Genomic DNA, 26,584 nt, shown 5'->3' on the forward strand with positions numbered 1-26,584 from the left:
GTGCAGACTATTGACGATAATACCCCCGAATTGACATATTGCAGTTGACATTTCGAAAATGTTGTGAATGAGTGGCTGAAAATGCATCTCAATTATCAATTAAACTAAAAATTCTCAACCTAACAGGACTCAAGTGGTTTCTACAATTACCTAAAATTATGTAATATTTTTGTTAAAATGCTAAAACAATGAGACGAAATTGAAATCTATCTGTAAAAATAATTTCCTATGGAATTCAAGTTAGACGCCCAAAAATAATTTTGCAAGTAAAAATGAACCTATGTTCTAAATTAAAATATTATTCATGATTAATTAAAATATAATAAAAGAAAATAGAAAAGAAAAAAAATGAAAATTCACTTTTATCTCTCTTCCTTCTCTCGCATCTCATCTCATCTCATCTCTTATTTTATTTTATTTTAAAAATAAAAATCGGTGTCGTTTTTTAAGTATAGATTGGAGATTTGTAAGTAGCCAATATCGGGCAGTTAGCATAACTAATATGGCCATTAAATAAGCGGGCCGAGTGTTTTAATGCGGACCATGCAGAAATGGTAATTGGCAAAACCAAATGTGTGAAACTGATGGTATTATTACATTTAATACTCTTAAATGTCAAACCAAACACCTCCTAATCCAATAATAAGTAAAAAAATATGAAACTTAAAATGGAAATTAGGAATTGATAGAAATTAAGACCAGGATAATGACAACATTAGTTAATGAGGAGCAGATGATTGCTAGTAATCCTGAATTTCTCAAATAACAAATGCACATTTGCAAGAAAGGCCAATCTTAAGGAAAGTGGTTACGTTAAGCCAAAGGCCAATTTTTGTGTCTTCAAGCAAGAAAAAAGACACACACTGAGTGTGTTTTTGGCAACAAATTTCAACGCCATTAAAGTGATTAATGGTAATCACAAAACAGCCATTGAGTTGCGATGCGATGCGATGCGAGCTCACTATATATAACTGCAACTCTCCCTCCCCCTCTCTCTCATCATCATCATCCACATTCATCACTATCATCTCTCTCACACAGGCGCAAAAACCTTCTTACCATCTTCCAGGTAAAATTACCTTGATAAAATTAGGAATCTCGGCTTTACTGAATAAAGTTTCAGTTTTTACTACAATCCTTTCTCGTTTGATGTCAATTTTTAATTCAGCTTCTCTTCTATTTATGGCCTGTTCTGTTTCAATTCTCGATAGAAATGGATAATTTATAGAGGAAGACTGTTTTCTTTATTTTCCTTAAAAGGTAGTATTGCGCAGGGCACATTCTGCTGTTGGATTTTTTTTGCTGTTTTAGGCAAAATCGTTGACTTTATAATCTAGAAGGAAGAGGAGAGCCAAGTGACCACCGAATTTCAAACCTAACTAATATATATTTCTTCTTTAAACATGTTTCTTTTTGGGCTGCAATTGAAATGGCAGTGATAGAAAACCCAATTTATGATTATAAATTGCTGAAATGGTTGTTGCATGTCCTTTTTCAAGTATGCAGTTTTGCCAATTTTAGCTTGTCACTTCTTTGTTTCTGTTGCTATGTGTAACTTTTCATGTATGTGTGTTAGGGTTCATGGATTATTTCTAGAATGTGACATGGAAGATTACATAAATATGTATGAAAACTCTAGTTAAACAAACTGGTTTTCTGATTTCAGAAGATATTCTTTGGTCCATAGACTCTGTTGGATGCTTTGTGTTCATGCCAATGTCTAAATAAAACAGATGGCTTGAGGTCAATAAAATCACATTACATTCCAAACGAACAAAATGAAAAGAGAAACGAAAGATAATTTTTTATGTCATAAATGGTTGTAATTTCTACAAGTTAATCTCTTCATCAGTAAAGTTCGAAGCTAAAATTACTCCTGTTGTGATATAGCTAAGATTAAGTTGTTATGAAACAGAGCTTTTTCCACGTCTATACATGGTTCTTTGCTTCTGTCGATTGGTTTGGCTCCTCTTTCTTCCTTCCTCTCCTCTTAAATGATAGAAGAAAACTGAATTAGTATTCATCTTTCATGAAATAGCCCAAGCATACACTGGATCCGTTGCAGAAGAGATGGGTTCAATTACTCCGTGGCCCAGAATTCTCTTCTTGATTTTCATTGCGTTGAGTGCGTTTTACTTTCACCAATCTTCTGCTGATGGGACTGAAGCAGACCAGCCCGTTGCTCTTTATGTAAACGCATCTGAATCATCAGCAAAAAAGATACCAAAAACCTTGTTTGGTATATTTTTTGAGGTGAGTTTGATCAGCACCCTTGAGGTCTTTTTTTATCTACAGCATATCTCATCAGCATCAGTCACACATCTTGCAGCAGAGGAGTATCTTAGTCATTCCAACCGTTTTCTCAATTTAGTATTCCAGCTAAAAAGGAGAAAATATATTTGTTTATTAACACGACACATGAAGCTTTAGCCATGTTGCCAATTATATTGAGCTAATGAAATTCTTTGAGGTGTCTGCAGGAGATTAATCATGCTGGTGCTGGAGGATTATGGGCCGAGCTTGTCAGCAACAGAGGTCGGTGGAAGGATACTTTCTTCTACATGTGTTGATAATAATGCTACAACATTTTTGAATTTTTGATTTTATGAGGAATTTTTATTTTTAATTCCATTACCAAAAGAGTAAATAATAAAATAATAATAATCCCATAGTTTTAGAAATTATTGTCTCTTAGATTGAAACTTCCATGTGAAGACTTATGCAAGTAACTGCAGGTTTTGAAGCTGGGGGGCCTAATGTGCCTTCGAATATTGATCCATGGTCTTTCATTGGGAACGAATCATCTGTGATTGTGTCAACAGACCGTTCTTCATCCTTTGAGCGAAATAAAATTGCATTAAGAATGGAGGTGCTTTGTGGTGAAGGTTCCAAAGCTTGTCCAGCTGGAGGAGTCGGTATATACAACCCTGGCTTTTGGGGAATGGTATAAGTATAACTCATTTTCTTTAGAACTGTAGGGGCCTTGGGCGGCACGAGATTTGTTATGGTACTTTATTTTGTGTGTTTAGTGGAGAGAATAAAGTAAGAGAAAGGGAATAAAGTAGTGATAAAAGTGTTTTCATTTTTAGTAATCGGTCATCTTTGTTGGGACAAACCAAAAAGGAAAGTGGGTCATCTTCAGTGGGACGGAGGGAGTATAATTTATGGTAATGACTTGATTTACGAACTATCTTGAGTCCTTGACAAAGATACATACTTGAGTGACTACTGTTTAACTGTTGACGTTTCTCTACGACCTTTGGAACATCTAAATAAAGTACTATGCACTAAAAACATGCACCCAGAATTAATGAGTGAATATCAGTTTAGCTGACTTTTGCATTACTTGTTTTGTTTTGCAGAATATTGAACAAGGGAAGACATATAAATTGGTGTTCTATGTACGTTCATCGGGCCCCATTAATTTGTCTGTGTCACTGACTGGATCCACTGGATCACCGACGCTGGCAACTACTAGCATTGTGTAAGAATCAGTAACTTGTGCCTTATAGTTCCCAGATGACTAAGTTTCGATAATCTAATCCAATTTTTCTTCTATTAAACCTCGAGTTGTACATGGTGTTGCAGAGCTTCTGAAGTTTCAAACTGGACTAAGATGGAAGCTACTTTACAAGTGAAAGGAAGTGATGCAAAAGCTAGACTTCAACTGACAACAACCAGGAAAGGTGTCATATGGTTTGATCAAGTATCATTGATGCCCACAGATACATACAAGGTATATGCCTACCCAGTGCTAAGTTTCTCGCCATTACATGCCCCTTGAATAATGGGCTCTTATGTGACCATCCAAATCTCAAGCCCAATCATTTAATCATGGCGAAAAATGTGTATTACTGTGGACTTGGATTAAAAGGCTACTTCTTAACGCAGGGACATGGTTTTCGCAATGATCTGTTTGCAATGCTGAAAGATTTGAAACCGGGGTTTATGAGATTCCCAGGTACAGCCAGTATTTTGTTTTCTTTTGTCAATCTTCTTGATGCAAAGATTAATCTGATTTGTATTATTGTAACCAATATCAATTTCTATAAGATTTACTATATAGGTGGTCATTTAATTTATATGACTGCGGCCATAGCTATCTTGTCACGGGGCAACACTCCACTCCACTAGCTTAGACAGATGCTGGCCAGTGAACACCAGCAGCTGATTATAGTGCAGATCCACTCTTTTTATGTTAATATTTTGTTCAGACTTTCCATAAGAAATTCTCTGCAACTATATTGTACTATGTTGTTGTGTGGTGCCTCACTTTGGGTATAATATCTATCTACGGTGTCAGGTGGTTGTTTTGTTGAAGGTGATTGGTTAAGAAACGCATTCCGCTGGAAGGAAACTATCGGGCCATGGGAGGAGCGGCCAGGGCATTTTGGTGATGTCTGGCATTATTGGACTGACGATGGGTTTGGTCATTTTGAATTCCTCCAGGTAAGATTTATAATTTCATTGTATTTGCAGCTTAGTATACACAAATCAGTACTGATGTTCACCTATCTCGATGCCTTTTTTGTCCATTTAATGCAACTTTCATTCAGCTAGCGGAGGATTTGGGTACAGCACCGATATGGGTGTTCAACAATGGTACAGTATATACTGCATACTTAAATCTCTATATTTGTTGCCGATTTAACTCAAACTCCTCTGCTCGTATGGCTTTCAGGAGTCAGCCACAATGATGAAGTCGAGACTTCCAGCGTCTTGCCTTTCATACAAGTACTGTCTCGAACTATCTTTTTTAATCCATTGCCTGTTAAGGAAATAATAATGTTTTCTTTAAGAAAATTATATAGTAGGTATAACATTAACCAGCTTCTTGAGATCTAGTCAGTCAAATTTCTGTCTCAAAAGCAGATGGAGTATTTCTTCTTGCTAAAACGTTGTTAGTAGACGATTGGAAATTTTGGAACTTTCATGCTTACAAGACTGCTTCTTAGGTTTGGAGATCCACATTAGCATGTTGTTTCATGGTTAAATATGTTCGTTACGTGACTGCAGGAAATATTGGACGGTCTTGAGTTTGCACGAGGAGATGCTCATTCAAAATGGGGTTCAGTTCGAGCAGCATTGGGGCATCCGGAACCCTTTGACCTTAAATACGTTGCAGTGGGGAATGAGGATTGTGGAAAGAAATATTACCTTGGTAAAAATAATTCTTGACTCCCATTGTTTATCTATCCTTCAACGGAGCAAAAGAACATGCATAAAATAATTAACCAAGATTATAATTCGAGATAGTATAGCAGGTTGAGCTTCTTGTTATTTTCTGATGATGCAGGGAACTACCTCAGGTTCTACAACGCAATAAAGCGTGCTTATCCCGACATCAAAATAATATCAAACTGTGATGGTTCTTCCAAGCCATTGGATCATCCAGCTGATTTTTACGATTATCATGTAAGGATTCTGGTTCTTACAATATGGATGTAATGTATCTATCACTTATCCTCTATTTCCATGCTGACAGATATATAGCAGTGCAAGTACTGTGTTTGGAACAGCTCAAAAGTTCGATAAAGCACCACGAAGTGGTCCAAAGGTTTGCTTTCAGCACTTTTCAGTTTCAAGCTTTGCAAGTTTGGTGCAGGCTAATGCTTAGATGAAGTGATTAAATGATGCAGGCTTTTGTGAGCGAGTATGCTGTCACCGGAGACGATGCTGGCAAGGGTAGTCTCATAGCAGCAATAGCTGAAGCGGGGTTTCTCATCGGGCTTGAAAAGAACTGGTATTAATCTTGTCCTATTCGATAACGCACATGCTGCCTTGCACTTGTTATTCCGATTCTGATGAATGCTACTCGTTCCCTCTACAGTGATGCTGTTGAGATGGCAAGTTACGCACCTCTATTTGTGAACACCAATGACAGGACGTAAGCGTTGGCTCTTTCACTCTAATTTGTTTGTCTCACTTAGTTTCTTTGAGAGTCTCATGGCAAGCTGCAATTCTGCGTTAGGTGGAACCCGGATGCAATTGTGTTCGACTCCTCCAAAGTGTATGGAACTCCTAGCTACTGGATGCAGCATTTCTTCCGGGAGTCAAATGGGGCGACCCTTCTTGATTCTTCCCTCCGATCCAACCTGGAAAACTCTCTCATTGCTTCTGCTATAACTTGGAAAGATTCAGACAGCAGGAAACACCTGAGAATAAAGGTGTTATTGTTAAATTTCCTAACTGCTAAAAATCTTGGTTTTTTATGTAGTAAAAGATTCAAAAAGTTTAACATACTTCTTGTAGGTGGTGAATTTCGGAAGCAACAACGTGACACTCCAGATTTCGGTTGACGGGTTGGAGGTGAACTCGCTGCAATCATCGGGGTCAACAAAGGTCGTGCTGACATCTGGCAACCCGAAGGATGAGAATTCGTTCCAAACTCCGAATAAGGTACTTGGATCACACATCTTCCTTCCTTCAACTAGTTCATAGAGTTGTCAAAATCAGCCCGAATAGTGCATTTGGCCCGGGTTGGGTGTTTTGTGCCTAGGTCGTGCCAGTAACACACCCCATTCCCCATAGTAATTCCGATTGTATTTCATCTTCTATTCTCGTTTGCAGATCGTCCCGATCAAGAGTCAGCTGGACGAAGTGAGCGAGGAGATGGATGTGGTGGTCTCTCCCCATTCATTGACATCAATTGACTTGTTAATAAACTCCAACCCTATCAGAACCATGGGATCAAATTCTGTTGATGTATCTTCCTACTAAAGGAATGGTTCTGTCTTAATGTTGTGTAATGTAATAAGTTAAAATGGTTATAATATAAAATATTAATAAGTTTAGTGTTGGTTTCTAATTTTCATTGGTAGTTACAAATTACATGTGCTGTTACTATCTTCACTGTGCAAGTTTGCCACCGATATGGAAATGTAATACTAAGAAAAATTGACGTTTGAGAAATCAAATAAAATGTGGTGGATACAACATAGATGAAGTATTGAACTGATGGAGTAGTAAATTTCTTACAATTAAAATATTTACTGATTTCGAGATAAAAATCATTAAAATAAAAGAGGAAATGAACTAGTAATAAATAAATTATGTCGAGTCAATAACCTATGGGCTAGACTTGTGATACGCCCTACCAAAAGGGCTAGAGTTTGGTCTAAATATTTGGGTCAAAAGCCCAACCAACTTAATTTGGTGAGTAATAATTTTACTGAAAACATTTATTTTGTCCAAAATCTACGACCTCTTATTCTTATTTTTAGTATGTAAATTGTTTGAACAATTTATAGCATGTTAATTTTTTTATTAAATGTGTGGATTGATATTATTAGCATTGTGGAGAGAAGGCGACAGGTGGTGGAATTTACAACAATAACCTTGCGAAGGTATCTCATTCCATTTTCTCTTCTTGTGGTAGAAAGTAATCACTTTTTAACTAATTTCACTATTTCGTCACATTTTCAGCATAGTGTCTTTTTCAAATGCGTAGTATTGCCACGATTAAATCCATCTCCTTTTCACAATTACGATTCCCCATTATTTCTTTTTATCAAAAAGCATATACCAAATTAATGTAAGGATCACAGATTCAGGAAAATGGTTCAAAATAAGAGACAAATATCAAAGAAAATCGGCTTTTTGATTTCCCCCTTCAAATCTCTTTCCCTCAATTTTCATTGCAGAACTACAATTGGACGAGGATTTAGGTTGTCTACTTGTCGTTTAGTCAAACCATTTGTGTCGTATGACTAATCTCACCTGCCCCCCCACCCCAACCCCAGTGGACCCCACCACCAAACTACACTAAACCATTTCATCTTTCCTTCCCAATAGGTTCCTCCACCAGTCTTCACCCCCCCCCCCCAACTCCATAGCTCAGACCTCTCTCTCTCTCTCTCTAGTGATGAACCAAGAATTTCCGCGGGTTTTACTCGGAGGCAGCGATGTGGGGTTTGCAAGAACTTCCATAGGCACCTCCTTCTCACGCCCTTCCGCCAACTCCGATCAAAATCAAGTCTTGATTGATGTGGAGCCTGAAATTTACAGCAATGGCGAGGATGCTGATGGAGATGGTGATGATTCTCTAGCTCCACACTGTGGCTATTCTAGGCCCTTTCTGTTTCTGGACATGATATGGAACTTGGTATTTGTTGTGGTGTCTGTGTTGGTGCTGCTGGTCACCCTCCGAGAGCGCCCTTCCACGCCTTTGAGGTTGTGGGTTTCTGGCTACGCTCTGCAGTGCCTTCTGCATGTGGGGTTTGTGTGGGATGAGTACCAAAGGCGAAGTCTTGATCACCAAGACTGCTGTTTTCCTAGAGGGTTGTTGTGTTCGGCTTTCTCTCACAATAGGTAACTTCATCTTGATTTCTTTCTTGTGTTTATGGACTGTTTGGAGATGGGCATTGTGATTGGTTCATGTTGGTTTTGTTTTGTGATTTAATTATGTTTTCCATGTTACTAGTCAGCAAATTACAGATTAGGGGAAATTGCATTGCAGGTGTTGACTTTGTTATTTTAAAGGGCTCCTTCTAATATTTATATATATATATATATATATATATATATATATATGTGATTGGTACTCTATTATTGTTTTGAGGGGTATGAGGTTGAGCTTTGAATATTCTTTGCTGCATTTTCAGGATATATCCATTTGTGTTGAGTATTTTAGTCAGAGTTGAATGATAGCTTTCATATATGTAAATTTTCTAATGATAAAAGTAGAATCGAGGGGGTTAGATATTGGCCGCGGTTTTATGGTATTGGTTTGATGCCAAATTGTGTAGTTGTTGATATGCCATAGGTTCGCCTTTGCTACTTATTGTTTACAACTCATATGACACCCCATCAGGCATTCTCTTTCAGATGTTATGTAAGAATCTTGATGGGTTTTTTTCCGGATAAGAGGATAAAAGACCTGAAATTTATTTGATTAGTGCCTATAAGTGTGGCTCAGTGCTTCAATAAGTAGGAATCAAGGCAAGGAATAGATGAAACCCATACTTTATACGTCGAATTGTCAATTAAACATTTTCATGACCTCAACACAACTTATGGGTTTCATCACTAAACATTTATGGATTTATGAGACCTGGAGAAGATTGCTGCTGTCGAATCTATTGTATTGTACTTATGCATATGAATGGTTTTTTTGAATGGGACAATCATATATATTAATGGTAATGAAGATTCCTTCAAATCTGAAAAAGGATATGAATGTTCACAATGTAATGTCATAGTACGCAATGTGATACATATGAAGTTAATAGAACAGTATTAGGCTAGCAAAGCTTCCGTGAAGAAATGATTGGTTGATGACTAGTGACATATAGTTGCAAAGCGAGGTAGTATTTAGTGAAACCGTTCCCAGTAATAAGTTTCTCACTATTGCCATTTATTTAATATAAATCACAGAATTAATGAAGAGTTGGATATATGAATTTCTCGTTTTGTTTTTTATAATTTTCAGCATCATCAAGAAGTTGGAGTCAGTTAATACTATTGTTTCGTCCGTATGGTGGGTTTTTGGATTTTATTGGATAGTAATCGGTGGCCAGCCACTTCTGCAGGGTTCACCTCGTCTTTACTGGTATGCTATGCTTAATTCCTTAAACACTTTGATGCAGTCAAGTATCAAAGTCTTGAAATACAGTTCTAAATTAATACTACTACCAGTTTTGTCTATTAAGAAGTATGGACACCAAAGCCCTGATAAAGTGGGATCCCTAAATTGCAGGTTATCAGTGGTTTTTCTAGCCTTCGACGTGTTTTTCATGATCTTCTGCATTGCGATGGCGTGCATCATTTTCCTTCTGATGTTCTGTTGTTTCCCGATCTTAGCCACAGTCGCCTATGCAATGACTATAGGAGAGGGAGCATCTGAAAATGATATCAGGTCTCTTCCCAAGTATACATATAGGCCACAGGATACTGTAGGGGCATTTCAAAATAAAAAGGAACGAGAGGTTGATTTAACTGCACTGGAAGGCGATAGCATCTCCATGGCAGAGCTTGTTCTTCATCCAGAGGATTCTGTAAGTATCTATTATCGCTTGTTTATATACTAACCTCGTTCGGCAGTTTGGTTAGTTACGCTCAAACTTTGAATGCTTAAAATAGTGCAACAGCCAATCACCCATAAGCAGATTGTTTTTCTTCTTATGCTTAGAAGTTTGGAAAATGGAAATATGAAAATCTACCTTATGGGTTTATGCTTCGTTGTGATTATTCATGTTGTAGCATCAACATCATGTGAGGAGGAAGCGAATGAAGTGCTCATATCACCACCTTTTGTCTGCCTGGTTTGTGCGATGGATTGTAGGAGTACTAGTTAACTTGATATGAGCCGGAACTTCTAACTATTATGAAATAATGCATATCCTAGTTATTGATATGATGCTATAAATAGCCAGTTTTTGTATCGCCCTTCAATATCGAATTGGTAAAAGCAACGCAAGTACTTAACCTTCAACTTAAATCGGTGCATTGTCATTTCGATTATTCCTTCATATAAAGGTTTTTTATTTTAACTACCAACATTATGGACTGCAAATCTCCCATTGTACATATTTTTGTCACTCAATTCTATCTGATCGAAAGTTCTCCTTCGCCATGCAGGAATGCTGCATATGCCTTTTGAAGTATGCAGACGGAGCAGAGCTGTGCACCCTTCCCTGCAACCACCATTTCCACCACAAGTGCATCACGAAGTGGCTCCGTATCAATGCAACATGCCCTCTTTGCAAGTTCAACATTCTCAGAGGCGACACATTGGTTTAACCAATCCCGACCTTATACTTATTATCGAGGAGTAACTTTACAGGATCACCAAAAAAAAAAGGATCAGCAGAAAAAATTCTTGCTAATCTGAAGCTAATGTATATTGGAAAAAAGGTGAATCCTGCAAATGTAGAGCAGTTTTCTCTATTGTGGTTTCTTAGTTGTAAGAAGATTTACAATATGATATATTTGAAGGGCTTTTTGGCCATTAGTTATGATAGTAGAAATTAACAAGCAACTTCTTGCTCTTGTTTTGTGGGTTTTCCTTTTATTTTGACATCATGTATTCATGTTGTTGGTCCTAGCCCAGCTTAGTTTGGAGTTTTCCCACTGAAAATATTCAAGTAAATAGGCTCCACCACATTGGGATATGGAAGTAAGTGTGACGTTTCTCCTAACACAATTTTGTGAATATGCCCCATTGCATAGGGTTAGTGGTTTTAATCAAACACAATATTGCTCACCAATCATAACCATGTTTTGATTGTTAGTCAAAGTTCACAACAATAAGATCCAGTTGGTGAGTTCAGACCAGTTTTTTTCAAACTTGAATAGAAAAAAAACATGTCAAATTATTACCCAGACTACATCACTAAGAAGAAGAAAAAAAGTCAACTTTATTTTATTGCAGTGTCAGTTCCGACCAATCAAGTTGAGACCAAGACTTGAATTCCTTAAATTATACAACTGTCAGGGTTGACAATTTTTGATACGACACGATAACACGACACGAACACGCACGTATATGATCTGGGTCCTTATAGGGTCGACCCAATAAGAACCCGGAGACAACGGGTTGAGTCGAGTTGGGTTTGGGTCGGGTATGGATTATACGTCAAGAAAAAAAAAATATTTTTATTAATTAAAAAATTATTAAACTTTAATTTTAGTTATTTTTGTTGATTTAAAAATATTATACTTTAATTTTAATTAATTAAAAAAATACTATTATACTTTAATTTTATTAATTAATTTTTTATGAATTTTAAGAAAACATTATGATTGGATTTTATTAAAAATTAATTTTAAAATTATTTAATTTTTTTATATAGATATAATATTACTATACTTCAATTTAATTATTTTGATTAAGAAAATAATTAATTAATTAAAAATACTATTATACTTTAATTATAATTAATTAAAAAAGTACTATACTTTAATTATATTAATTAAAAAATATTAATTAATTTTTTATGAATTTTAAGAAAATATAATGCTTAGATTTTATTAAAAATTAATTTTTTAAATTATTTAATTTTGTTATATAGATATAATATTACTATACTTCAATTTTATTATTTTGATTAAGAAAATAATTATTTTAATTTGGTAATTTTTTATTTTATCATGTTTAAATCGTATAACAGCATCATGTTTTTAGTCGTTATCGTGTTGTGTTAAGCTAATTTACTATCATTAACAAAGGGTTGACTTTTTTCTTGGGCACGATAACACGCACGAATCTGACACGAACCCGTTGGGTTGGGACACGATAAGAACCTGATGTTGGGTTGGGTTTGACCTTATTCGGTTAGGTCGATAATGGGTTGACACGATAACGACCCAGACGCACGATTTGACAGTGCAGAGTTGGGGTACTGTAATTGTAGGTTGATCAAACGATGTTGGATTTTGCAAGTTTGTAGCTCTAGTCAAGATTTTGGTGTTGGTGTCGATGAGGATCGGAGGAGTCGAAATTGAGGTTGCAAGAAAACAAAATCGATTCTTTTTTAGTTGTGGTATCAATTTCAGGGCCGGTGATCAGATCGGTAAAATTCGATTATTCAAGAAAACAAAATCGATCCTTTCCTACCGATGGTATAGTCTAGTTAAGAACTCAAAATATGTATGGTTTGTGTAACTGCGAAAGGAGAGGGAAAAACTTGGATTCAAAATATCATAGTCCATCCAAAAATTAACTTGTACTTGATGAAAGATGAAAGGTCACATATGCATTGCACAAGAAATAATCATAATGTAAATTTTGATAACAAAAATGTAAGGTAAATGAGTCAGCAGTGAACCTGCAAAATTTCTAGACACAATGTTCAAACATTCTTGTTCTTCTTCATCTTTGAAGGCGGCCATCGTCCCTTCTTCCTGAGGTGTCGCTTCCTCACGAGGCGCTTCCTCCTCAGCCTGATTTTCTTGGCCAGCTTCATCTTGATCCTCTGCTGCTCCAATTCCTGAACCTTTGACTGCAAAGGGAGGTTCTCAACGGGGGTGCTCTTCTCTTTCCCGCCTGAAGCAGGGACGGGAGACTCTGAGGCGGAGGAGTCTGTTCCATCGACATCAGAGGCGGCCATAACGATCAATGCACCCCTGTTGTTGGGAAAAAAGGGTGCTTGAATCCGGCCACCCACAAAGGATCTTTGATGCATAGCAATGGCATTGTGGCTCAATCTGATGCCTAGTAACAAAACATTTGCAGTATCAACTCAGCAAATTCCCATTAATTTTAACAGATGTTATGAATGAGCTGCAAACTGTCACAACTGATAATAAGCAAAGTTCAATAACTTAGATGCATTTATAGGATAGGATAGGATAGGCATGAGCTACAAAGGAGCGGAAATCTACAATCAAAATGCAGACCATCTGCTTGTGAAAATACCTCAAAGAAGTAGATAGGTACAGTAGCATATCAAAGAACAAGATTTTTCGAAAATACAAGAGAAAGAATCCAGCAAAACGTATTTCATCTTTCCAAACCAAAAACTCAGTATTTCTTCAGTATACTCAGTCAGCAAATAAATCGGTAACAAAACCATTACAGATATGGAGAAAAAAACTCAAACAATTCTTATATAAAATGTAAGAGCGCGACTCAACGAAATCAGTGAATCTAATGGTATCATACTTACAAGGGTTAGCAGAAATTCTGGAAGTTGAGGGTGAAGTGAGGCACACGGAGGAGAGGGGAGAAGTGAAGAGAAGAGCCATTCCTCCAATCTTGAGAAGTGTGGATAAGCCTCTCTCGCTCTATATTTTTGATAATTCTGAATATCGAAAATAAAAGGGATTTGTGCTTTTCCTTTTCAATATGTCCATGTCACATTTTTTTTAAAAAAAATCTTACATTAATATATAAAATATACACCCTTCATCTCATAAAAATAAAAACTTTTGAAATAACACGATTTTAACACAAAATTGATAAAGAAAAAGAGAAAGAAAGAAAGAAAGAAAGAAAAGTGTGTTAGTGGACAACAGATCCGATATCATTAGATAGAAAGAAATTTCCTAAAGTAAAGTTTCTATTTTTAGGGACAGATCAAAAATGACAGAGATTCTATTTTTAGGGGACGGATAGAGTATTCACTTTCTAGTTTACATTAAAAATCCTGTAAAATCTCATATCATCACCTAGATATGACTCCAGCTTTAGGATGGAGGGAGTATAATTTTCACATGCTGATAGGGCAATTATAAAATATAAAGATTCGAAAACATTTATAGAGTTTTAATAAATCGGACTATATACATTTCGGAAGAACATCTTCAAGAGAAAGAGGTAAATATACATTTTTATAAGAAAGTGAATTCTAATAGCATCTCCAAGGAGGTAAAGTTTTATAACTATTAGTATATTTCTTCTTTTCATCAAAAATCATTTTCCAAGGAGAAGGTATTTGAGAAGATATAATACATTTATCATTTTAAAGTATATTGGAGAGGTAAAATCTTATAATTAACATACTTGTCTTATTTTTTTGAAATGTATCTTGCACTATTTTTTATTTTAGAAAATAATTTACTTTTTCTATGGAGTATATTTACTTTGTCTAAGAAAAAAACTTAAATTTGAAAAGGTAAATACAAAAATAACTATTCTTTTCATTCTAAGGGCGTGTTCAAGTTCTTTGCTATGAAAAAGTAACAAATAAATATGGATGGGTTTTGGGCGTGTAGGGTCCACATATATGTCATCCATATCAAGGTGTTCAATGTTGCAAATATAGCTATTGAAGTAATCAATTTTGTATTTTATATAATGTTTATAGGGGTCTAAAAATCATTGTGACCAAAATATCTACACTGAGACGCCTGATTTTGGGGAGAAACAAATTTGGGAGGGATAAAATTGTCAATTCATTTTCATTTCTTGGTGTGGACTTCAATGCAGCTCAATTTACCACCAAATGACTAAGAATTAATTTATGCACATATCATAGAGGAACAGTGCGGGCCTAGAATTATAACTAAGGCTCTCCACATTAGAGACATGGAACTTGAACACTAGAATTGGGGCAAAATTGAACCCATATCTGGGTATAACATAAAACTTGAACAAGTCCTAAATAAGTTGTCTTTTTCGAGAAGAAATAGAATGGGTTGTGAGCTAGTTGCAGGGTTTAAGGAGAAGCGCAGGGTCTGAATCATCCACTAGCACCTGAGTTTCACAGAGGAGAGAGAAGATGATGGATGTGGAGAGATTGCGCATTTTAGAAATGATCTCAGATTTGTGGTTAACTCCTTCTGAAGCATCCTGGGATTTCTATATAGGCAATCAATTTGTGTTTCTTTGGGAAGCTTATAGGCAAATGCAGTTTATGTTGGAGATTATGTTGTTGGGTTCTCGTGATACTAGGAAACTGAAAGACCAAGATGAAGAAAGAGAAGTTCCTCAACACCTGCCAACTATAGTGATTTTGTGATCCCAATCTTGTTGAGTTAATTCAGATGATGATGTAAATAGATCTCTATATAATTCTAACAATTCATTCATGGAACCATAAGGCTCCATTCAAATACATGTAACAATCAAAAGAAAAGTGGCATATCTTGGTAAAATATTATGTCACCTAGAATGATTTAAATTGCAGCATCAGACAAACATATGCAGTTCAGGCCTAGAGAATACATTGCTGTCCTCATCCTCGAGTACGGGATACGAAGCAACGAGCGCATCTTGAGCACCGATGTAGAGCGAATTATAGATCTTCCAGTACACTTCTCTGACCTTCCTTGCTGGATGGAACAGCCCCTGCAGACAGTAGTTTAGCACCACGGCAGCACCCAATGCCACCCTCATGCCTTCGATAGCTTCCATCACAGCATTGATCACATGCGGCGACGTCTCAAAAATGTTAGGCCATACGTAGTTCATGAGGTGGACCAGAGCATCCTCGCATCCAAGGCCTGCAACACCAAGAGCCATGTGCTTCACAGCTGATGCTGCAGTTTGCCGATGAACTAGATCCCTGTCCATCAGTGCATCCTCCAGCAGGGGAGTCACTGCGTATATGTAGTCTTTTCCCATTTCACCGATGTATTCAAACAGGAAAGACAGCGATTTCAAGACACCATTCTGCACGTTCAGCTCGGGGACGCGGTATTCGTTCATCAATGCGGGAAGGACCGTGAATGGTGAGCATGTTTCTGCAACAATTGCTATGGCCACAGTCGTGCACACACGATTTTGACGTTCTTGAACCTTGAGGTTGTTCAGCAATGTTGCGAGAACATCTTGCGGCCCAATGGCCTTAGCAATGTAACCGAAAGTGTTGACTGTTGCTCTGCGGATACCCTTCTTGTGTGCTTTGAGCATCTCCAGGAGCTCGAAGCATATCCTCATCCACTCCCTTGCAGGAACAAATTCAGCTCCACGATCAGCAATTCTTCCAACGAGATCAATACAATTTTCTTGGACTTTCTCGTGACGATTCTTCAATATAGGTGTCAGCCGAGGAAGCAAATCTTTAATAGGTGGAGTCATCTTGGTCATACCAATAACATTGACAATAGCCTTGAGAGCACCAAGTATTGAACCCAAAACCTCTGGATATTCCTCCCCCAGATACTCGTACAACACGACGCCAAGATGCCCCATCAGTTGTTCTTCTCCACACTGTTTCATAACCACGGCAATCCTAGATATAAGATCTGCTGCTTGTTGCCTCACTTTTGCACTCTTATTGTTAAGACGCCATTTTATGGTACCGCATATTTGGGGAAGATATGGCTTCACTCTCTGGCCAAGGGAGTTCACAACAGCACCAAAACCGTTAAGCATAACATTAGCATCATCACTAGTCTGTTCTTGGAATGCATAAAGAATGCCATCGATTAATAGCTCCTCCAAGCGAGCATCAATATCAGATGCCCCCAAGTTGGCAACCACCTTCTCAATTGTCTCCATTACCATCCTTCTATATGGCTCACTTTCGTCTTTCAGGTCTTCAACAATCCTTCCAACTATATCAGCAACCCCAACTTTGTTAGCTATCTCAACCGTCGTCTCCACAAGTTGCTTATAATTTCTTCTATCCAAGGCCATCCTCCGAACCCAAAAATTGCGGAAGAATTCAGGAAGGATATCATTTCTGATGTATTCTGCCTCAACACCTTCTGTACTCACACACTGCTTCACCACTTTCAGCACAATCTTCTTCATTTCTTCATCCGGAGACTGGAATTCACGAATCAGAATAACCATGACTTCCTTTGTATAGTAGCTAGCATATATAGCATCCATGAGCGGTATGATGAAACCAATGGCCTTAAGGAAAGCAGCAAGTACTTTCCCACGATGAGATCTTATACCCTTCCATAGAGGCTTCAACACAGAGTCAAAGCTTTCAATACCATATGGAGCAGCAGCCTCAGCAAGAGCAGCCAGAGACAGAGCTGTTATTGTTCTGACTTTCTGATTTTCATCATTAAGCCCGTGCTCAATGATCTCAACGAGGGATCTCAAGTGGGGAAGAACTGCACAGCCTATTAAAATAGCAATCTGCTGCACAATCTTGATACCAGTGTGCCGCGCTTGCCATGACTTCTTACTCTGACAGACAGCTTTCAAGAATGGCAACAGAGCAGGAATCCCAAGGGCAGAGGCAACGACACTAAAAGCTCTAGCAGTGGTGTTTCTAACATACTCATCTATGTTATCAATATCTGGACGCATTGCAGCAATCATAGTGGCCAACCCAGCTGCCTTGCTCAGATTTGAGATGATTTCTCTACCTTCTACACGAGCATAGTAATCTTCATCAATCAACAAAGGCTCAATAACCACTAAAATTTTGTGGACATAAGGACGAACCAGTTCATCCAACTTGTAGAGCACCCTATCAATAACTTTTACCAGCAAGTGTCTCTCTTGATCTTCCAACGTGGGCTGCATAAGCAGTGGCAGAATACGGTTGAACAGAGGCCCAGCACCCAATTCCCTTGCCTTATCTGTAAGCTGTCTCAGAGCAGTCTTCCTCTGTGGAGGAGTGCCATTTTTAACTTTCAGCAAGAGTTTCATGATCTTACGCTCCTTCTGCTCTTCCGGAGACAGCTCTTCTTCATTTTCTTCATTCAGCAGCGAGCCAAAGTACTGATAATCTTCTGGTTTCATAAATGGCAAACCACCAGGCAACTCTTTAGGAACATCAAACTGCTGTCCTCGATTCTCTTCCGGAATGTTGTAAAGAGGTGTTCCCATTGGAGTCGGTGTAGCAAGAAGCTTCCTAGCAGGGGTTCTGATAGGAACATAGGAGGCAGGGGGTTCCAAAATCTTATACCCTTCTTCTGGAAACATTGAATCCAGCTCCTCATCAGTCAGTGGCCTATTCCTTTCCTCAATGTCCTTCTCCCACCTTAAGAGATTATATTGTTCAGGAGTCATCGCGCTTCGCATAAGAGCATTTGGTGTGGGTGTAGCCATATCAACAGCCCCAAAAGGAGTGACACCAGGGGTATATGCCGCAGCAGGTGTTGCACCGGGAGTAGCACTACCCATAGTGGCTGGAGTCTCGTCCCACCTGGATCTCTGCCGTTTTGGGGTCGGAGTGGCTAGCCCTCCCAGCTTAGGTGTGGCATCCCAAGCCATTCCTGCAGGTGTTGCTCCAGGTGTAACACCTCCAGCAGGAGTTGATTCAGAATCATTAAGGCGCCCAGGGGTTGGAGTCTCGTCCCATCTATTTTTCCTAGAGAGCGAGGGTGTTGCATCCCCAATCCTCCCAGGAGTCGGTGTTGCATCCCACCTCCCAATTCCAGGAGTTGAGTCGGGCATATCCCAGTCAGATGCTGCCTTAGATTTCTTTGTACCACCAGCGTTCTCATCTTGGGACATATCCCATCTATTCCTCTTCTTTGGCTTCTCCACATCTTTGTCCTTCTCCTTGTTCTCCTCCTCTTCCTTCTTTCTTTTTGCTATCTCCCTCCTCACCTCCTCTTCCTTACGCTTCAGCGCTTCTTCCTTCATCACATCAACATAAGTCCTCACTTCAGGACCAGGGGTCTTGTCCTGGAAAGGATCATTTCTCTCTGGAGATATAATCCTATTTAACCTTCTCCTCCTATAATCATCTTCACGGTCAATAATCTTTCCTGGCTGCTTGAACCCAGACATCTCATCCTCTTCCCCGGACCTCAGAGTCTCCTTATAATATTGCTTTGGAGCAGTAAATGAAGCCATCTTTCGAGCAATCTCATTCTCAGCTGGATCCGCATTATCATCGTCCTCGTTCACAGCTATAGATTGTTCATAGCCTTCAAACTTGTTTGAACTATAGAGATCAGTGTCAAAGGTTAGAGAAGTGAGTGCAGCAAGGTCCTTCTCCATTTTTTGCCTTTCTTCTTTCAACCTTTGAATCTCCAAATCGTCATCCATTTTCACGATCTCCAAAGCTGAAAATGCAAATAAACGAATCAGCAAGTTATAAACATGAAACCCACTGAAATACCAAAATAAACAGGAAAACACGTTACTTCACTTAAACATATTCCATACAAATATTAACCAGCAACAACAAACTATAGTTTAAATCGAAGAAACAGAGTAAAATTAGTCGGAACGATTGAATGGGGATGATAAGGGCACGAGAAATGAAATAGTACTAAATATTCAAAAGAATTCATCGACAATCAAGAAAATAAAATGATGTAATCCAGAGATTAAATTAAAAAATTAACATGAATGGAGTAAATGAGGAGATGCAAAGCCCTAGGGTTTTGACGACAAAAGGGGGAAATTAGAGTTAACCTGTTCCTTTTCAGCTGAATCGACTGGAAGAGCAAAAGCAGATGCGAATTATCAATTGCCGTTTCATTTTATATACTCCCCCTATTTGGATCCATAGGCTGAACCAAAGTCGGTATAACCCGGCCCGAATTTACTAAATACGGACTAGTAAATATTTACCGAGTACCTTTTTTTCAAAACTGAATAGTCATTTTTATTTTAATAATAATACTCATATACTTATATTTCCATAAAAATAAACGACTTTTGTCATTTTGTTCCGTTTCATAAAAATAACAACTTGGGTTTGCACTCTTAAATTGGTGTGACTTATATATCAATAAACTTTCTTAAAACTCACTAAATCCATCATATTAATACAATTAAAAGTGTCAAATATTTTTAATATATAAATGTGCCACCGCGAGGTTGATTGTAATTTTATCATTAAAATGTGGAGGCTGATTGTAACATATAAATTCGGTTTTAATGCATATTCTTGTGAGATGGATGGAGTAAAAAACAAATGAGTTGAATATATATGATTATTTTTTATCTAGTTAGTTATAACATTAAAAAATTAATAGAAAAAGTATGAGAGAGAAATCAAAAAAATATATGAAGAATTTCCACAATTAAAAATGATAATATTAATTTTAGTGGACGGACCAAAATGAATGTGTGACGCCCCGAAATTTCGTTCCCTCTTTTAGATAAATCGGCTTTATTAGCTTAATTAATTCTCGTTGAGAGGACGTAGAATTTTCGTTGTAAATTCCGACGTTGGAATGAATTAAGTACTATTGTTAAGGGAAAAACAAAGTGCAAATAAATTAATTCAAGGATAAAGGTAAAAAGATATACTTTATTAGAAAAATACTTGAGGAGTATTTTTACAAGAATGATGGAAATACAAGTGGTACATGTCTCGATTCCCACACAATGAGAACAAAATAACAACTAATCCTACTCTAAGCTTTAAAAGGAGCCAACATCAAGCTAGAGGCTTAATTAAGACTTGGTCAAGAGCTATTCCCAACCTAATGCTTAAACAATTGCTAAACTTAGCAATGAGACTAAGTGAGTGATGTAGTAAATCCCTTCTCTTCTCTTCCTTTATCGTTCTCGATTTCCACCTCCACCAAAACTCCAAAAGGGGCAGCCCCTAGGCCTGCAAATCAACACAAAAATGGGGTTAGAAAAAGAGACTTATAAGAAAGGAGAAGGAGGGGCAAGCTCGAATGGAAATAGAGAGGAAGCAGGCTGATTGGTACAGCCAAGAAACTGCCATTTTTGGGCAGTGACACAGCCACTTTGTCATGTTCTCATCTTACACCAAAGTAGGAGTTAGAACAAATGGGAATAGAGAAAAGAGCCCAATGTACATGCTCAAAAAGAACATGAAATGTAACGCTTCCTTGGAGTCCGATTGCTCTATTTGCTCGTATGGCGATGATGTTATAGGGGCCTATCCACCTTGACCTTAATTTTCCAGGCATCAACTTGAGTCTTGATTGGAAAAGCAACACCTTCTGTCCCACCTTGAGCTCCTTCTTTCGGAGGTTCTTGTCATGCCACATTTTTGTCCTTTCTTTATACCACATGGCAGAGTCGTAAGCGTCAAGGCAGGGCTCCTCAAGCTCTTGCAGCTGCAATCTCCTTTCTTCAGCACAGGACTCGGCATTCAGATTCATCTCTTTGATGGCCCAGAACGCCTGATGCTCGATTCCCACAGGTAAATGGCACATTTTCCCAAAAACCAGACGGTAAGGGGACATTCCGATCGGCGTCTTGAAAGCGGTCCTATATGCCCAGAGCGCGTCCTCCAGTCGACGGCTCCAATCCTTCCTTGTGGGGTTTACCGTCTTCTCCAAGATCGCCTTGATCTCCCGGTTAGACACCTCAGCCTGGCCATTTGATTGTGGGTGGTAAGGTGTGGACAGTCGGTGGTGGACGCCGTATCTTCTCATTAAAGCTTCAATGGTCCGGTTGACGAAATGAGTTCCTTGATCAGAAATGATGGCTCTTGGTACCCCGTACCGAGTAAAGATATTTGATTTTAAAAACTTTGCCACCTCCTTAGACTCACACGTCCTTGTCGCCTTAGCCTCAATCCACTTGGACACGTAGTCCACTGCCACCAGAATATAAAGATTCCATTCCGACGATGAGAAGGGTCCCATGAAATCCATCCCCCACACCTCAAAGATTTCACACACTATTACGGGGATCTGTGGCATCTCATCTCTAGCAGAAATCCCTCCAGTCAGCTGGCATCGGGGACATCTCTTGCAAAACTCATAGGCGTCTTTATGAAGGGAGGACCAATAAAACCCGCTGTCAAGCACCTTCCTCGCTGTCTTCTTCGGACCGAAATGACCGCCACAAGCTAGCGTGTGGTAGTGGACCAATACGTCCTCTTGTTCCCAATTTGGTATGCAGCGTCGGATGACTTGATCAGCTCCCATCTTCCACAGATAAGGATCGTCCTAGTTGAAATATCGGGAGTCGCTCCTGAGTTTCTGCTTTTGCGCCCTTGTGACTTCATCGTTCCTAGGCAGCTCGCTCGTCACCAGATAGTTGTCAATGTCAGCGAACCATGGCTCCCTCTGCCTGTGGATCTCTCTCCCTTGCTCAGTTTGATTTATCTTCTCAGCTTGGTTAATAGATTGAAGACTGGACGTTGACTTGATTAGGTACAAGTGCTCTTCAGGGAAGGCGCCAGAAATGGCTTCCCCATTGTCTTCTTGTATGATTCGGCTTAAATGATCAGCCACTCTATTCTCACTGCCCTTCTTGTCGACTGCCTTCCAGTCAAACTCTTGTAGCAGGAGTACCCACCTGATCAAGGGCGCCTTCGACTCTTTCTTCGCCAGAAGGTATTTGATCGCCGCGTGATCGGTATAGACTATCACTTTAGAACCCAGCAGGTAAGGTCTGAACTTCTCGAAGGCATAGACCACTGACAGCATCTCCTTCTCGGTGGTATCATAATTCTTCTGCGCTTAATTGAGAGTCTTTGAAGTGTGGAAGATAACATAGCTTTTCCCATCGATCTTTTGACCCAGGACCGCCCCTACTGCGTAATCACTTGCATCGCACATCACCTCGAAGGGGTGACTCCAGTCGGGGGCGCGGATGATCGGAGAACTGATCAGTGTGTCCTTCAGTAGCTGGAAAGCGGCCTTGCAGGCATCAAAAAACTCAAACTCCACATCATTCTGGAGTAGCCTCGTTAAGGGTTGGGCTATCTTCGCAAAATCTTTGATAAATCATCTGTAAAAGCCTGCATGATCCAAGAAGGCCCGGATCTCCTTTTGATTTGTCGGGTACGGGAGCTTCGCTGTGACACCTACCTTGGCTTGATCCACTTCGATCCCTCTGCTCGACACTACGTGGCCCAGGACAATGCCTTCGGTAACCATGAAATGGCATTTCTCAAAGTTTAACACCAAGTCCTTCTGCCGGCACCTCTCCAGCACTCTGTTTAGGCTATGTAGCCCTTGATCAAATGTGTCTCCCTATGCAATCTTCCAACAAATCAGAGAAGATGCTCATCATGCATCTTTGGAAGGTGCCTGGGCCATTGCAGAGGCCAAATGACATTCTTTTGTAGGCATAGGTGCCAAAAGGGCATGTGAAGGTGGTCTTTTCTTGATCTTCTGGATTAACCGTGATCTGGAAGTAGCCACTATACCCATCGAGGAAACTGAAGTATTGTTTCTCGGCTAATTCTCAAGCATCTGGTCAATGAACGGCAACGGGAAGTGATCTTTCTTTGTGGCCGCGTTCAGCTTCCTGTAATCAATACACATCCTCCATCCAGTGACTGGTCGTGTCGGAATCAGCTCATTCTTCTCGTTCTTCACCACCTGGATTCCGCCCTTCTTCGGCACCATATGAACTGGACTAACCTAGTTGCTATCAGGAATGGAGTAGATAATTCCTATGGAGACCAGCTTGACTATCTCCTTGAGCACCTCTTCCCTCATGTTTGGGTTGAGTTTGCATTGCTGGTCACGGTGTGGCTTAGCTCCTTCTTCCAGCTTGATATGGTGCATGCATAAATCTGGGCTGATGCCCACCAGATCCGTCGGCTTCCACCTGATTGCCTTTTTGTTTTGCCTTAGAACTTCTAGCAATTTATCCTCCTGCCCCTAGGTCAACTGACTGTTGATGATAACGGGCTTTGTTTCATCCTCCCCCAGACAGGCTTACTTCAAATGTGCTGGAAGTGGCTCCAATTCCTTCACAGGTTTCGACACTTCAGTAGGCAGAGGATTTTCTTCAGTTTCTCTTCTCAGTGGCATGCCTTGATCAGGCAGCTTCTCGAGGCTAGACACTTGAGCGATTCCGCTTGACCCAGCTGGCCGCGGTGGCTCGCAAAAATCCATCACCGCTTTCGCGATGGCTTGATCATCTATTTCACCAGCATTCATGGCATCATACCATTCGGCGACTTCTCTCTCAACCTCTTCATCCGCAGCGGAGTCAGTGAATTGCCTTTGTAGGAACTCCTCCTCCAGATACTCCTATACCAGCAGTTCGGTCACGTCCACCGAGTACACATTCTCACTGTCTATCGGCCTCTTCATTGCTTCGTCAATGTTGAAAGTGAATTGCTCTCCGTTGAAATCCAGGCTGATCGTCCCATTACGGACGTCGATTATAGTGCTGGCCGTCAATAGGAATGGTCTTCCCAACAGAACTCCGATGGACTCCTTCGCTGCTGGCTCTATCATCTTGATGACGAAGAAGTCGACTGGGTACAAAAAATAGTTCACCTTCACGATTACATCTTCCAGAATTCCCTCCGGGTGAATGAAAGATCTGTCGGCCAGCTGTATCATGATATTAGTATCGACGAGCTTGGCCTCTCCCAACTTTTTGTAGATAGCATACGGCAGAACATTGATGGATGTCCCTAAATCGCACATTGCATGCTCCACTTGAATATCTCCGATCGAAATTGGGAGTGTGAACATCCCTGGGTCGGTCTTCTTTGATGGGAGGTCGCTTCGTTGGATCACTGCAGAGACATTTTCATCTGTAATCATTCTCCCTTCTTCATTGACCTTCCCCGCCAGGTAGTCCTTTATAAATTTGCTGACTGGGGGCATCTTTAATGCCGTCAAGAGTGGCACCTTGACTTCCACATCTTTGAACATACTGGCCACATCGATCGTGGCGTCTCTCTTCCTGGTAACCATTCTGCGGTATGGGTATGGCTTGACCTTCTCTGCTTCTTCTCCTTGACCTTCTCCTTGACCTTCTCCTGAGGTCTCGCCGCCCATTTTCTCTTTCCCTTTGTCTCTTCCTTTGGGTCGATCAGGGGAACTAGACTCTACTTCTTCTTCCTGGCTCGATCTAGGCTTAGATACTGGTGGTACCGCAGGTGGGCTGGGGCTCTGGTATACCTTCCCTGACATCAGGGAGACTTTACTAATGTTCTCGCGCCCAGGCTGCTGCACCATGGCAGGGATTTTCCCTTCGTTTCCTCTCAGCCCTCCTAGCAACATGGCGACTTGAGATAATTGCTTTGTAAGCATGTCCAGCGCTGCCCTATGCTCCTTCTGAGCCTCCTAAATTTCTCGCATCACATCATTAGGCTGGTGTGGAACCATCATTTCTCCTGGACCTTCGTTTGCATACCGGTTGTATCTTTGATTCGATGACCCCCCACTGTGGTTGGGCTGAGGGTAGTCGGACGGCCATAGTGCTCTAGTTGGTACGGTGGCTGATTGTGCTGTTGATTTCCTTGGAAGAACTGTTGGTTGCCTCTTTGATGCGGTGGGACATAGCTTACCACCTGATTGCCTCCCGGAGCTGCTTGACTGGGGGCCTTAATGTCTGCCTGACCAATTGGGCTGCCTTCCACTGGACCAGTTACCCTGGTGACCGCTTGAGGTAGTTGGCTTTGGTTTTGATCACCCCACCTGAAATTGGGATGATCTCTCCACGGAGCATCCCTTTGCTTCCCCTGGATCCAGTTGCCATTTGGGTTCCAATGGCCGGCGGCATTCACCTGAGTTTGGGTTCCGCTTCAGGAGGAAAATCGCAATAATAGTAATGGTGCTCCTCCGGCGGTGGTTGCACATATGGCTTCTCCTTGGGTGCAGGCGGTGAAGGCGATCTGGACTTCTCTACTGCCTCTGGTAGCTTCTTCTCCATCTGCTCGAATCGAGCCTCCAGCTTCTCGTCACTACATGCCTCTGCTGCGTGCACCGCTCCCTGTATGTACTGGCTGCGGGAAGTTTCGTATGATCTCTTGGCTTCGATTAGCCTCTCAAGAATACTCTTCGCTTGACTAAATGGGATTTTTGAGAAATCCCCTTGGGCTGCTAAGTTGAGATCGTTTTTGCTGTCCACCATGAGTCCGCCATAGAAAGTTGAATAGACCTCCCGATCTCCCATCTTGTAGTTAGGGCATGCTTGAACTGGCCCCCGAAATCTGTCCCAATATTGCCCGAGAGGCTCATCGTACTCCTGCCTTGCCTCTGTAATCTCCCTTTTCAAAGCACTTGTTTTTTATGTTGAGAAGAAGCGGTCCAGGAAGATCATGCGGAACTCAGCCCAGGTTCTAATCGAGCCTTCTGGCAGCCTTCTCAACCAGATTCTTGCATCACCTTTCAAAACAAAGGGTATCGCCTTGAACCTGTAATCTTCTGACGTGGATCCAGCTGGTACTGGTTGAATGTCACAATATTTGCAAAATTCCTCCAAAAAGTCATAAGGGCATTCCTTCGAGAGTCCATAGAAATTTGATAACACCACGAGCACCCCCTATTTGATTGCGATTGCCCGTATCCCTGAGGTAACTGTGATGGCATGAGTGTGCTCCTTCTCGTCATGAGCGTGTAGAGAGCCAATTCCCCAATCGTTGTC

The 26,584-nt window shown here is 40.1% G+C and overlaps 4 protein-coding genes across 4 annotated transcripts; 2 read left to right on the forward strand and 2 right to left on the reverse strand.

Annotated features, from left to right (window-relative positions):
- The first annotated feature begins 772 nt into the window (after nt 1–772).
- Nucleotides 773–6,794, forward strand: LOC121753336 (alpha-L-arabinofuranosidase 1-like). The gene is made up of 18 exons (XM_042148600.1): nt 773–1,069; nt 2,039–2,253; nt 2,481–2,535; nt 2,736–2,944; nt 3,363–3,484; nt 3,589–3,736; nt 3,892–3,961; nt 4,304–4,449; nt 4,557–4,602; nt 4,682–4,734; nt 5,017–5,161; nt 5,297–5,415; nt 5,486–5,557; nt 5,640–5,743; nt 5,831–5,887; nt 5,972–6,167; nt 6,253–6,399; nt 6,571–6,794. The coding sequence occupies exons 1-18, from the start codon at nt 910–912 to the stop codon at nt 6,718–6,720; spliced, it is 2,214 nt and encodes a 737-aa protein (XP_042004534.1). The 5' UTR covers nt 773–909; the 3' UTR covers nt 6,721–6,794.
- Nucleotides 6,795–7,790: 996 nt separating this feature from the next.
- LOC121753166 (E3 ubiquitin-protein ligase At4g11680-like) lies at nt 7,791–10,978 on the forward strand. Its single transcript, XM_042148364.1, has 4 exons — nt 7,791–8,310; nt 9,431–9,550; nt 9,698–9,995; nt 10,579–10,978. Exons 1-4 carry the CDS (start codon nt 7,865–7,867, stop codon nt 10,738–10,740), a joined length of 1,026 nt encoding a protein of 341 aa, XP_042004298.1. The 5' UTR covers nt 7,791–7,864; the 3' UTR covers nt 10,741–10,978.
- Nucleotides 10,979–12,643: 1,665 nt separating this feature from the next.
- On the reverse strand, nt 12,644–13,762 carry LOC121750615 (50S ribosomal protein 5, chloroplastic-like). The gene is made up of 2 exons (XM_042145181.1): nt 13,608–13,762; nt 12,644–13,153 (listed from the first exon to the last, which is right to left on the reverse strand). The coding sequence occupies exons 1-2, from the start codon at nt 13,684–13,686 to the stop codon at nt 12,792–12,794; spliced, it is 441 nt and encodes a 146-aa protein (XP_042001115.1). The 5' UTR covers nt 13,687–13,762; the 3' UTR covers nt 12,644–12,791.
- A 1,668-nt stretch (nt 13,763–15,430) lies between these two features.
- LOC121751653 (splicing factor 3B subunit 1-like) lies at nt 15,431–19,808 on the reverse strand. The gene is made up of 2 exons (XM_042146451.1): nt 19,721–19,808; nt 15,431–19,365 (listed from the first exon to the last, which is right to left on the reverse strand). Exon 2 carries the CDS (start codon nt 19,346–19,348, stop codon nt 15,572–15,574), a length of 3,777 nt encoding a protein of 1,258 aa, XP_042002385.1. The 5' UTR covers nt 19,349–19,365; nt 19,721–19,808; the 3' UTR covers nt 15,431–15,571.
- Between the last annotated feature and the right edge of the window lie 6,776 nt (nt 19,809–26,584).

This window comes from Salvia splendens, chromosome 10 (assembly GCF_004379255.2).
Source record: "Salvia splendens isolate huo1 chromosome 10, SspV2, whole genome shotgun sequence".
Taxonomy (NCBI): domain Eukaryota; kingdom Viridiplantae; phylum Streptophyta; class Magnoliopsida; order Lamiales; family Lamiaceae; genus Salvia; species Salvia splendens.